The sequence below is a fragment of the Daucus carota genome, chromosome 3, assembly GCF_001625215.2.
Source record: "Daucus carota subsp. sativus chromosome 3, DH1 v3.0, whole genome shotgun sequence".
NCBI classification, from domain to species: domain Eukaryota; kingdom Viridiplantae; phylum Streptophyta; class Magnoliopsida; order Apiales; family Apiaceae; genus Daucus; species Daucus carota.
This window is the reverse complement of record NC_030383.2, coordinates 44,360,289-44,374,747: the sequence shown is the minus strand read 5'-3', so window position 1 is coordinate 44,374,747 and position 14,459 is coordinate 44,360,289. Positions and strand designations below refer to the sequence as shown.

Here is a 14,459-nt window from a genome sequence, read left to right as displayed (position 1 = left end):
TCCAAAATATATAAGGATAATAATTGTATGTTTAGACAATTATTATAAGATATGTCTTGGTCACAAAGATAGAAGACCTACTTGGAATTGGATTCTGATTTGAGTTGGAAATCAGAATTGGATTAGGACTATGTGTAGCTGTTTTAGAATTAGATTCTGATTTGTCTAGTTTGAGATGGCTATATATACATAGTCATATTGTGTTTTATGAGTGTGCTCAAGATGTAGACCTAGGTATTGCTCGAGGGCGGATACTTGGGTAGTAGGATTGAGTATCCAAGTTCGGTTTGATTGTATTATTGATAATGGTTTTGATTAATAATACAAGTTGGGACGTGGATTTTCCACGTCAACTATATTGTTGTGTGTGTGCTTCGCATTAGAAGTTGAATCTCGTATTTTTATCCCTACACCATACTGGGGATATTATCGGGTTGGAGGGGCTCTGAGGCTGCATCTTCAACACTGTCATCTCCACTTGATTTTCCGTCACCATTATTTTCAGCATCTTCATTTGCTTTGCGTATCTGATGACAATATATTGCAATACACAAGCCTTTGAGTAAGATAATAGATTGAATTAAGACCAGAGTAATCCCAGGTCAGTATTACTAAAATTCCTTATACAACAGCAAGGATTTGTTGTTTCCATAACTTAAAAGCAATTAATATCATATTTAAAAACAAAGGTGCATACTTACTTCAACTTCATCGAGTCTCACTCCTTTGTCCTTGAGAAACAACAAAAAACTGTCAAGCCTTTTATCAGTTGGCTGGTAACATCGTAGACAAAATGTGACTTCAGCTCTGCCACTGTAGACCTACAGTGCTTGTATTAAATATGCTAATCAAATCCGACATAGTCCCCAAAAAACCCCTTTCTTTTTCTGAATAAAGATGATAGCATGAAACAATTGAGTAACAAAAGGAAAATATCAAATTTTGAACAATTGTCTAATTTTCTCAGTGGGTGAACTGAGCTCGAATTAACACTGTCAGCCCTCTGCATTTTGGCCCGAATAGCCCTCCCATGATCTCCTGACGTAAATTCCTTTAACCAGAAAAACTCTGATTCCCTTGAGTAATATTTGATACCTGCCGCTCAAGCTAGAATTCAGTGATGCATTCCCTGTGCTACACACTGCAATTGAAGAATGGACTTAGAACGTCGCATGCATATAGGCCTTCGTTCAAAGACAAACTAATAATTCAAATGCCAATAGTATATATATATATATATATATATATATATATATATATATATATATATATATATATAAGACTGTATTGAAAATGTATTTAGGTGCAAGAGTACGGTGAATCAACCACTAACCTTGCTCATCGTAATCAATAAATAGAAGCTAATAATCTGTTCACACTGAACTCGATATCCTGAAGCTTAATACCATCTTTTCCCTCCGGTGATCCATAAGCTTCATCCTCAATTTAGGAGAAATAAGACCAGTCTGCATAAAACCCACTTATGGAAAGTGAATCATATGACTGGAATCAGAAAATGTTAAAGATTCACCCATGAGTAACACTTGATAAAGACCCGGCAAACCATTCATTCAAATACCAGATAGACACACTTAAATTCCCATCAAAATTTATTTTATCTTTTAATAGAACCATTGCAGTGAAGCCATGTTTTTCATATAGACAGAGTGATAATAATTGACACTAAACCAATGATTTACCTGACCTGATGACTGATGAGTGACTATGGTCAAGTGCTTCTGCATAAAATCACCATTTGATTTAAGGGATGAGGATTCTGACGATACAGTGAAACATTTCACAAACATTCCAAATTGAATCGATGTAAAGAAGATCCAATTCACTTGCACAATTCATCAAAGATGTAGGGTGAACCCGTTTGATAGGGTCACTGTGATTGTGTCTCATAGTGGCACTATGCTTATGGTATAGCATGATCCATGTTAGTGGAATCGCAGAAAGCTGCTAATCATCATCCCTTTCATAGTTTCATTCTTCTCACACGAAATTGATTTTTGCTTTAAGTTATCAGCACTGTAGCGACGCCAAGAGTTGAAGAGCTGAATAGTTGCTCAGCTTACAAAGGACTAAGAAGTAATTTAATTCATTAAATGAGGGGTAACATTGTACTTTCACACTGATTTTTTTGGCTCACCAAACTTCTTGTTGCAGCATTATATATATAATAGAATAATAGATAATAGATAGAAATAGATTCTTATGATGAAAAGATTTCTTTAAAACCTTTTTTTCCTGACATATATGTCGAGTCGGTGATTAGTCGATCATCAGCACTAGGTACAGGCCCACGACATGTCCATAAGGATATGTGTTGGTATCGAAGACCTTTAATGGACAAAATATGTTCAAACTAGCTGATCGTCAAATATATTTTTCATTTAGACAAAAGGTTTTGCAATAATTTCAATACCTTTAATCTTTCATTTTTTTTAAAAAAATCCATTCCTTTTCAAAATTCAACCTTTTTCAAAAGTTTGAGAACCATTCAAATCTTTGAAATAGGGTACACTTGAAATTCAATAAAAGTTAGTAAACTAACAACATGATATACTAATTCCATTTTTCATTACCCATTAATGTAAGAGACATAAGTTTATACTTATTTGTATAATTAACTCAATATCACTATTGAGTAGATAATATTTCTAAGTTGACAGTGGAATAAAGGACTAATTCATAAAACTGAATTAACAGGGAATAGACTCATATACTCACATTTTTGTAGATTTCAGGTGGAATCCAGTAATAAGGAAAAGTCGAGAACATAAAACTTGTTCTTTAAATATAAAAGAAGTATAGGAATACATGCTTCAGTTTTTGCTAATAGTTGTACCTGATTAAGCACTAATTGTTATTTTACGGCACAACCTCGCCTTATTGATTTATTTCAAACTCTATTCATAAGAATATTCTATCACTTCTGAACGTCTTTTGATAAAATGTCTCGGTATACTCAAAAAGATAGTTGAATAACACTTCAGTCGATAGATCAGATGAAATTATCTAATTCTAAATAACTTTTAGAATCCATATATATCTATCATCCGCGTATCCATACACATAGAAATACACATATATGTGTATAAAATAGTTCATATTTAATACTAATCACTCATCACACCAAATATGCATATATCATATTTGTATATTCATAAATATAATAAGAATACCCAACCGATCCTATCATTTTCTCAATATCACGATCATATCAATTCAATTCAATTCGACAATAAATAATCAAATAATTCTATATAACAATTATTCAAATTTAAATATAGATGTATGTCATTAGCATATTGTATATGTTTGAATTCAAGAAAATCACAAAACTAATCATATATTAATAATAAATCAAAATTTTGGCGAAACCTAATATTTTAAATATCATCTATCATGGACATAGGCACGATTGGCAGACCCAATAGTTATTATTTAAATTATTAAATTATAAAAATTGATTATTAAAACCCTTTTTTCAAATATATATCTAAAATGACCATTATATGAAGAACTTTTAACATTATAATAAATCTATAAACTTATCTTTGTGTATCCAAAAAAATATAAAAAATATAATCTTTGTGTAGCCGAAAAAATATAAAAAATATATGGTCACATTCATGGAACCGTACTTCAGTTTCAAATCTTAACAGCTCATATTATATCTGTATCAATAATATATCACCATATCAAAAAAACTAAATGTTATCTATAAGACTATATAAAGGATCGTGCGTCCATTGATGTAGTCATTGTTCACTGTATCTGGTTGTAAGGTAGTGTCAAAAAGGTAATATGGTCTACTTCTTCCAATGGTAGCCAATTAATAATTATAAAATATAAGCTAATATTAAATTATTTCTATAACTATTCTACGAAAATATTGAAAATATTCGTGGATCTAGGTATTTGCATAATATTCTATCTCTGGTTAATTAAACATCCTTATCATTGTATCCTTATCATTGTAATTGTAAATTTAGTGGTGTATTGGTGTATTTTACTTTTATCAACAATACGATAAAAGTAGTTGTACCAATTTAACATGATATATACTTATTATTGGGATTTCAAAGCATTGTATATGCATTAACAATTGATTTGTATGAAAAGAAAACTAAAGATTGGTTAATATACTTGTTATTTTTAAGCGAGGAATTCATGGCTAAGAAGATTGAAAACTCCAAGAAAAAGAAATTGTCTGCGCTTGTCGTGGATGATGATGGCGTCTGCAGAATAATTCATGTTGCATACCTTAGAAGGCATGGTTTTGAAACCTATGCTGTGGAAAATGGTAGAGAAGCAGTGGATCTTATTCGTTCTGGGGAACAGTTTGATGTTGTTTTTATGGATTTGGTGATGCCAGTTTTGGATGGTATTCAGGTTAGTCAAGTTATTATAATCTCTATATATAAGGATCATTGAAGTGTTAGAGAATACACATCTTACTCAAGTATTATTTTCATGATAATAAATATACATATCATATTATTTCAGGCTACTAGGGAATTGCGTGCAATGGGAGTGAAAACCATGATTGTTGGAATAGACTGCGATCTAGGCTATCTCGGTGAACATCCTATAATTGCTGGTATGGATCGTGTTTATGAGAAGCCCATGACACAGGAGATCGTCATATCTGTTCGTCAAGCGCTTCTAAACAACTACAATATTTAGACATGTATGCATTCGATATGCAACAATGTTATAATATAATAAATAAATTCTTGCATCTGGTTGCTTATAATACTTTTTGTATGTGATGTTTTAAGTTAGTCGTAAAAATTATATTAGAATATCTAAATGATTATCGCATTATAAAATATATGGAACACAAGAAATATAATTGTTATGTCCCATTTGGTACTTACTTGTAAGCTCTACACGAGCCGGTGCTTTGTGACTTAAAATTGAGATTTTTTATGAAGATCATGTTTCGATACAAGAAAAGTATTAACAAGAATTTTATTGTTTTTATTAAAATTTAAGGATTTATTAATATATTGAAGATTCTTCGTTTTAATATGATTTGCAGAATGTTCGTCTTTAATTGTAATTAAATAATCTCAGCAAATTCAAGGAATAATCGTATTAGTAATATGATTATTAATATATTTAATATGTTCGATTATGTTTTATTGATAGTTTGTATCTATTTTTTTTAAAAAAATTAAATCACTGAAAAAATAACTCAAGCTAACTTTTGACTTTAAGTCGGTTTCTGCTTTATTTTTAATTTTAAACCGACTTCTACTTTATTACACAAACATATCTTCTTCAATTTAAAGTCAAAAATAGTTTAAAGCATGAGTTTAAAACCCAAGCCAACGGCTTAAGAAAGCATGATATTGATCAACAAAAAAATTAGCATTATCAAGGTACTTCGTAATTCTTTCTTAAATATTTTTTTTAGATCATTAAGAATGAAGTTATCCAACTTTAAAGTTTAGAATTAATAAATTAAACTGCATAAATTGAGAAACAAATAATATCTATCTCTCACCAAAACCTGATTTTTAAATTAAAACTAAATAAAATTGAAACTAAGAAAATTCGAAAACTTGTATCAATATTTATTAAAGAACTTTTATAACTGGATTTTATAAAGTAGATATAGACAAAATAAAATGTAGTCATATAAATAACTAGCTTATAACCCGTGCCATGCACAAGTGATTTATAATATTTATAATTTTATTATCTATATTTTAAATTTAATTGAAATGCAAACTGATCATACTGACTGAAAGTATTTTGGTTTAATTGATAATAAAAAAGATTTATTAGAACACGTTATATATTAGGAAGACCTGAAGAATAATACCGACCGGCTCATAAAACTCAAATGATCAATAAAATTATTGATATTTCAGTTTTAATATAATAATAATAATAATAATAATAATAATAATAATAATAATAATAATAATAATAATAATAATAATAATAATAATAATAATAATAATAATAATAATAATAATAATAATAATAATATAGTATAGTATAATACAAATAGATAGTATAGATCTATAATATTATTTTTAAAGTGATAACATGGAGTAATTAAAAATAACATTAATGTATTTAGTTGAAATATATCATCGGTTGTATATTAATAATTATATATAATAATATTATCTTTTTTATATATATGTTGCAGATGTTATTTTTACGAAATAGGATTTTTAGAAAGGAATATGAAAAAGATAATGTGTTTTAGTTAAAATGGGTAGTTATTATGTTCACCATTGTTATTTCTAGAATTGATAATGTGTTTTAGTTAAAAAGATCAGTTGATATGTTGTTCAATGTTTTTAGATGAAAAATATAAAAATATAATAATTTCAATTGTAAATGATAATTAATTATATAAGTAAGTCCATAATTCAGTCCTAAACGACTATGTTTGGACTTCTATAATATAGTGTCGCTAGAAAGGCATATCTATGCTATACTATAATAAGCCAGGGGTATAATTTGTAGTTCAAGATTTTAATTATATTTTTTGGTTTGATACTCTCCTTTTGGTACTACAAGTCTACAAATGTGGAGTCTATTAGTCTTACATTATTAAACAGTTTCAAGTACTAAAAACACTCATAACAATACATTATTATATAATATTTCATTAAATTTTTTTTAATGATGTTATAAATATACAATTTTGAATAAATGTGGAGTCTATTAGTCTTACATTATTAAACAATTTCAAATACTAAAAACACTCATAACAATATATTATCATATAATATTTCATTAAAATAATTTTAATGATGTTATAAATATACATTTTTGAATATTTTTTTTAACAAGAGCCTTCATATAACTTTTTTAACTTTAACGTGTTCTATTTCAATATAAACACGAACCATTACATAACTCTTTTCAACTCTAATCTTAAAAGTTACTGTTGTCAAAAAAACCAAAATTACAAAATTACGTTGAAATTCGATTGATTAGATTACCGAATCTTTCAAAAGTATTACACGATCAGCTATGTTTGGAAAAGATTTGAATTTTCTGATTTTTTTTATTTTTAAATCTACGTGTACTAAATTCGGATTAAATGTATTAAAATCCTAATGTATATATATATATTTATTCAGGTTTGTCCATTTTCAAGTAAACGGGAGAAAATATAGTCAGTTGAATAATATAATTTAATAAAAATTCAATCCATTAATACTTAAATACTAATAAAATGATGTTAAAATTTAAATTAATAAATAATAAATTACGAACTATATACTCGACTGTGCTTCGCACGGGTTACAGGCTAGTTATTTATAAATCCCAACAGCTCGTTCATGATTACTATTTTATATTTTATATATTTGAAGGGAGAATTAGATATTCCTAAAATCTTACTGAAGAAACATAAAAGAAAATACAATAAATTGGTTTGGCCCAGGCCTCCTCAGGTATTAATCTAAAGAATTGAGCAGCAGGTTAGGGTTCTTGCTATCCGCAATTCGCATTCACCCCTTTATATATTTCTGGAAAATTATACATACATATAAATTAAATCTCGTGTCTATAAATTTCTTCGCTCTGGATTAGAAAGTTTGGGGCTTTATTGTTTCTGCATTTTACTTAATTCGTGGGTTTTAAAGGTACACCCTTTTCTCTTATATATTCACTCTCTCAAATCGTTATCTGTGTCTAAATAATTTGTACATACTTTCATTTTTATCATCGTCACTGTTGATTAGTTTCTCGTTTTTTTCGGAAGAATTAGGTCTTAAGTGTGTTTCTGTTTGGATTAATTGAATTTATTATTTGCGTTGATTGAGATGTTACCACGTATAAATAATTGTGTGTATGGATGTTGATATATGATTATTGAATAACCAAATTTACGAAAAATAATTGTACTCGAGGAGTTTGTTAATTAATCAAGTTATCGGAATTTGTTGCACGATGTCAGTAGCTCTGCTCCTCTGCTTGCAAACTATACAAAGGATTTTGAGGTGTTAAGTAGTCCTCGTTCTAAACCATTTACCATTGCTTATACTATATATTAAGGAATAAGGGGTCGCGAGAATTGCTGTTTAGCTACATATATTTTGCAGAAGCTCTGTTTTCCGGTTCTTGGTGAAAAATTACATGGGCTTAGGATGTTAGAGCATTCTAGTGGGTTCCCCATAAATATAATAAAAAATACAACTTGTAAACTAGGAAATTATATTGAATCACAACTCCAACAAATATCCTTATTTTGTATCCCCTGTTATTATTATTATAATTTTATTTAAACTATTAGAAGGGAAAAATGTGAAAAAGAGTGAAAGAGTGTGAAAAAAGAGGAAAATGAATATTCTATTCTTGAAAGAAGACGAGGAATGTTTACTCATTCCTTAAAAATAAGGAATGAATTAGGTATACTAACTTCTTAGGGAATTGCTTGAATGTTGTTGGGTGATGTTTATGCACCATATACCTTATATTATAGTTTAGGCCTTAGGGTATCATCTAGATAATCTCTTGGAGATACTCTTACAATTGGAATTTGCTAGGTTATTCGGTTTCTAAGGTTTTTTTGGTATTATTCCATCAGACTGTGAGGTATGTTGGAAGTTATGTGTAATTTGAATTATAAGTGTATTTTAGTGTATGTTTGGTTAGGCTTTTGCTTCCGACTTATAGGTCATGTCTTATTTGTATATGAAATTATAAGTTAAGTTTTGACTTGTAAGTTGAAATCTGAGAAGTTGATAATCTTAATTTTTTTATTGTCTTCATTTAATTTTTGGAAATCTGACTTTATTTTTTTATTGTCTTAATTTAATTATTTGAAATCTGACTTTATCTTAATGTATATAATCACTTTAAAAGATAATTTGTAACATTTTTTTGTTATATTACTAGTTCTAAACTTGATAAGCTGTAAATTATATATTAATATATCCAAACAGATGATAAAAAGTTACTTTTCGCTTATAATTAAATTCTTACTTATAAGAAATAAGTAACTTCTTTAAGTTACAAACGGCCTTTTAATGTTGTATACATTCTCTATAGATTATAGGCCAAGGTAGTTCTTGTGGAGTGGCCAGGGAGAACTAATCACTCTGGCACCTTTTTATGTTGCAAATTGGGTACTCAGGCAAAACAAATCTTGGCCGGATAAAATTAAACCACTGCAGTTCATGTAGGTATGTAATGCACATTAGGTAAATAGGGTGATGGGGAACACAATTGAACATAAAGTAGAGTTTTCATATGTGTTATTAATTAGTTTAGATGCATCTAGTGTCGGGATAAACAAGGTATTTATCTATTTTTATTGTATGTAGGGCTAGGAGTTTATTAATTATGTTGTTATTTATAGTGAGCCCAATGATTTTGGGTATTCATCTATTAGGCTATATTCATAGGGTTTTATTCTATATACAATGATGTTTGTATAATATTGGATGAAGTCTCTTTTTTAATGGGATAGGGCAGTAAATTTTCTGCTCCTAATCGACCAAGTTATATATTAGCCATAAGTCCTGGCTAGTGTCTATTTCATTGTTTTTGTGTGGACAAGTATATTAAGCAGTGCTGAGAAGTTGAGGAATGGTGAGTGTCTTGTGTTTTTCAAGCCACATGAAGGAACATTATATCAGCTTTGGCCCAAGAAATGGGCCAGGCCATATGTCGAAGTATTATATTAGCTTTTGCACAGAAATTGGGTCAACTATTTTGTTACAACTAAAGTATATGCAAAGTATCGAGAAAAATGAGAACAAGGATGGTAATGTAGTTGGCGCGACCAATTTTTCGCTAAAATCAGTTGGGAGACTATCTTGGAAGACAAAGTAAGGATACAAATTTGGAGGATAGGGGGGAGCGGGGGAGCGAAAGACTCATGTTCAATGTATCCACGATTTTGTGCATTAATTGAGTGTACACATGGTGCCACAGGATTAAAACTGATAAGCAAATAAGATGATTTGCTCGCTTGCAATCAAAAGGCAAAAGCATTAGAGGAAGGGTGTAAAGTGTTCATGTGATGGGGTCCATTTGTATACCAAGAGAGTGCAGTTGATTACTCCGTCCCAATTTACTTGTCCTTTTTGAAAAAATTACGCATCTTAAGAAAAAGTTAGTTGATTATTTAATTTTTTTGGTCTATGCTTGATAATTATACTAAATTAAATTGTGTTGTGAGTATATGTATATTAATTAAACATTGGAAATTGTATTCCAAGAGTATTTTAAGAAAAACTATTCAAAACATTGCTTTGAAAAACGAGAGCGACAAGTATTTTGGGACATTTTTTTTTTTCTAAAGGGACATGTAAAATGGGCAAGAGGGAGTATTTAAATAAAGCAAGCTTGAGATGTAATACATTTCTCACAATCACCTTAGTTATAGAGACTTGAATGTCACGTCCTACATAGCTTTAGCTTGCTTAACAATTAAGTCTATCGTCTTAGCATACAACTAACACTCTATCACATTGAACCTTTCCACCCTTCCGTTAAAGAGTTAGCCTTATGTTTTCCAAGCAAGCAGACAATACTTTTGCATATTTTGAATCCGTGGCACCATATTTACATTAGTAGATGCACACAGTTGTGAATACAATTGCCACCAATCTGGATTTTCTTCCTCGTCATATTTGCATCTTTAACTTGTTTCTTTGAACGATCTCCCTAATTAATTTCAGCATCATATTTGGTACAACCAATATGATGCTAAAATTTGTTATGAGGCTGTCTTGGAAGACAACATTAAGGCTACAAACTCATATGGGGAAAAGCTTAAGATTTATGGTCATTGTGTACACGATTGTGTGCATTAATTGAGTTTGAGGCATCTAGAAATTTAAACATGCTGCCACAGGATTTAAGTTGATATGCAAAGGAGATAGTTTGATCGCTTGGGAACGGAAGGCGAACGAATTAGAGGAAGGATGGAAAGCGTTCCATGTGATGGGATTCATTTGTATGCCAAGAGAATGCAGTTCATTGTTAAGCAGCTGGATGTGACGAAACATATAAAATTTATGCGACTAAAATATTTGTGAGATTACACCTGTTCGATGCATTTCTTCCATTCACCTTAGCCATAGGGACTTATTGATTAGTGATGTTTGATCACCCCCCACATACCTTTCGCTCGCTTAACTGTATCCTCTTGGCATACAACTTTTGCTCCATCACGTTGAAGCTTTCCACCCTTCCACTAAAGAGTTGGGCTTAAGTTTTCCAAGTGAGCAAACTATTACCTTGCATATTTTTTTTGAATCCCATGCTCCATTTTTATATTAGATGTTCCTGCCTTAAGTGATGCTCACAATCATGGATATAATGACTATAAATCTTGAGTTTAACTATGAACAAATTCGATATATATATTTTTCTATTCAGTAGCAACTTTCTTTTCGTATAAAAGTGTAATAGCAATTAAATAATTTGTCTTAAATCCACTGTTCAACCTTATAAATTTGAAGCAAAACAAGCTTGTTCGTCTTATACGGGAAGAATGCATGATGTCTCAATAAAGAAATCTGGATGTCAATTCGATCTGATTTGATTCAAACCTGGAATCATTGGTTTCTACTATAGTTCCTGTATTTATAAAATTATATTCCATTATGATCTTACATTAGTATATCCTGCTGCGTGGTTTCAATTTTAAAACTAGCTCTATGAGGAATGAAGTTTAGACATCATATGTTATATTTATCCCTAATCCGTGTCTATAATTCTTTTGCAGCGCTTTGCAAGACTAAACGTATCTATGGCTGAATCTAATATAATGGATAAGACTGGTGATCTGATTAAACAACTTGGTAAGGCTTTCCTCGAGTTGCAATCTCACAAGGAAACAGCTGAAAACAAGATTATGTGGAAAGAAATTGAAGAGCATTATTGCCAGCTGCAAACAACAATGGTGAAGCAATTCTCAGAGCTAGAATCTAGAGAGAAGGCTTATAAAGAAGAAGAATCTGAATTTTACTCATTTCTTGAAGTGAGGGCGGCAAACGTTGTTGCTAAAGAGCAAGATATGATGGATCGTGTACAGGAACTAAAAAATGAAGCTGTTGCTGCCATCACCGAGGTACGGGCTATGCATCCGTCAGCATCTTTGGAATCTACGGATGTTGGTTATAATAAAGAAAGTAAGATAAGTAGCCCTAGTGGTGATAAAAATGCAATCCTCACTGCCAAAGAAGAACCTCATAAGACAGTTGAAAGTGATGGAGTGGTTGGGGAGGTTGAGCTTCGTCACAAGCTGACACAGTTTTGCGAGCAAATGAATGCAAAAGGGCTTGTAAGCTTTATACTGGAGAATCAAAAAATAGTACCTCGCATTAGCGATGAAGTCTCTGTCGCACTTGAAAGTGCAAGCGAACCAGGCCGATTGGTACTGGCTTCGTTGGAGGGGTTCTTCCCTTCTGACCCTAATACCCAAGAAGGGAACAAAAAAGACGCTGTCCTTCAGGGCATGCGTCAATCTTGTCTCGTAGTTTTGGATGCCATGGCCACTTTGTTGGCAAAGGCTGACTTTAGGGCTGATCACCTCCTAAACCCTGAGTTTAAGCAGCAAGCCAAGGCCATCGCTGATATGTGGAAGCCTAATATGGCTGATGCAGGCATACATGCTGCCAATGGAAATTCATTGGAAGCTGAAGCATTCTTGCAGCTTCTTTCAGTTTTTAGGATTGCTTCTGAGTTTGATGACGAAGAACTCTGCAAGCTTGTTCTTGCTGTTGTTAAAAAAAGGCAGTTGCCTGAGCTCTGCCGTTCCCTTGGTTTAGCACACAAAATGCCAGGTTGGTATTTCTTTGATTACCTGACCAGATGGGAATGATGGCCTCTTTCACCTAGATCCCCTTCCTATCCTCTAGAATTCGTATTAGGAAATTTTGATAAATTATCGTGAATAGCCATGCATTTTAAGTGTGCCATCCAAAAGACTAGTTGTGCATACTGAGTTTTTTTACTGGTGTATACTATTAAGAAAATGTGAAACTTGTCTAAGATCTTGTTCTTGTGCAGGTGTTGTGGAATCATTGATTAACAGTGGCAAACAAATAGATGCTGTCCATCTTGCTCATGCCTTCCAGCTTACCAAAAGCTTCCCTCTTGTGACTCTATTACAGACTTACTTGAAAGACCTAAGAAGAAACTCACAAGGAAAGAAGGGTGGTGCAGGTAGTGGGCAGGTACTATTCAGGCCATTGTAATTGCTTATATGTATTTACACACCTACAATTGCATATATATATACATGTATACCATGTGCTTACTGCCAATATGTTGTGCAGAAAGATGCAAATGCCCAGGAACTTGCAGCACTGAAGGTTGTGATTCAGTGTGTCCACGACTATGATCTTGAGGCTGACTATCCTCTTGATCCACTTCATAGAAGAGTTGCTCAGTTGGAAAAAGCAAAGCCCGATAAGAAGAGGTTTGGAGAATCTGGTAAAAACCAACAGGTAAAGAAGCCTCGGACGAATGGAGGATTCCGTGCACCTCCTGCTACAGCCACAGTTGTTAGTAGGCAAGCTCCAACATATGCCGGGGAGAGAACTTATGCTGGAATTGCAGAGAGGTTTCCGCGTGCTGTTCCAGACCCATATACTTACCAGGCCCCAACACAGTCTACATATGGTCAGCCGGGTTATGATCACAGATCATACTATTATCCACACGGAGAACGAGTTGCTGCCCCTACGTATGCTGCATACAATACTGCTCCTTTGGGTTACACCAAGTACACAAGTAGTGGAATGCCTACATCGCACCCATCCTATATTTGATCTCCAAATTGAAGCTAGTACTTTTAGTTGTGTTCAATGAATCTCCCCTAGGTGGATTTGTTTAAGCGTCCCGTTTCAGGTCTCTAAGCCTTGTAAAACACAAGATTGTATCCGGAGCTTAACATTGTAATTCAAACTAGTTGGAGTAATTGAACTCTTGGTTACTGCTTTTAGATATTTGATTAGATCATGTCATTTTGTGGTTATAAATCATGATTTTGGCATTTGCTTTAATTCACTAGGGCCTAGGGGTTTCAGACATTTAGGAACTAGCATTACAAGTTTCTTCAGTCTCTTATGGAGTCCGCCATGTACGTTGATCTGCATATTCATATTCTGCAATCTGCATAAACTGAGACTGATTCTCATTACTGACACAAGCAATAGTTAAAAAAGATGTTTTGAAAACCAAATATACTAGAGCCGAGCTGGCTGTTTCTATGCACATTTTGTATTAAAAAGGTTTTCAAAAAAAGATTAGTTTTTATAGCTCATTCCGGTATTTGCGATGAGCTTTATTGCTTATCGTCGGTTCCGGATTTGATTCTTACTCACCCCTTGATGAGCTTTTGTATTAAATTGGGTTCGATTCCCACTCATTCCGATATTTGTGTTGAGCTTTATTACTTATCGTCAGTTCTGTTTTCGATTCTCACTCATCCCGTATTTGTGAGCAGC

At 32.0% G+C, this 14,459-nt stretch overlaps 2 protein-coding genes across 3 annotated transcripts; both read left to right on the top strand.

Annotated features, from left to right (window-relative positions):
- The first annotated feature begins 4,182 nt into the window (after positions 1–4,182).
- Positions 4,183–4,698, top strand: LOC108212526 (two-component response regulator 24). The gene is made up of 2 exons (XM_017384252.1): positions 4,183–4,404; positions 4,519–4,698. Exons 1-2 carry the CDS (start codon positions 4,183–4,185, stop codon positions 4,696–4,698), a joined length of 402 nt encoding a protein of 133 aa, XP_017239741.1.
- A 2,652-nt stretch (positions 4,699–7,350) lies between these two features.
- Positions 7,351–13,958, top strand: LOC108210566 (FRIGIDA-like protein 3). Of its 2 annotated transcripts, none has more exons than XM_017381906.2 (4): positions 7,351–7,469; positions 11,732–12,791; positions 13,018–13,184; positions 13,287–13,958. In XM_017381906.2, the coding sequence occupies exons 2-4, from the start codon at positions 11,756–11,758 to the stop codon at positions 13,779–13,781; spliced, it is 1,698 nt and encodes a 565-aa protein (XP_017237395.1). In that variant the 5' UTR covers positions 7,351–7,469; positions 11,732–11,755; the 3' UTR covers positions 13,782–13,958. The 2 variants fall into 2 exon arrangements, with proteins under 2 accessions (XP_017237395.1, XP_017237394.1); XM_017381905.2 differs by having other exon boundaries at positions 7,381–7,634.
- Positions 13,959–14,459: the final 501 nt, after the last annotated feature.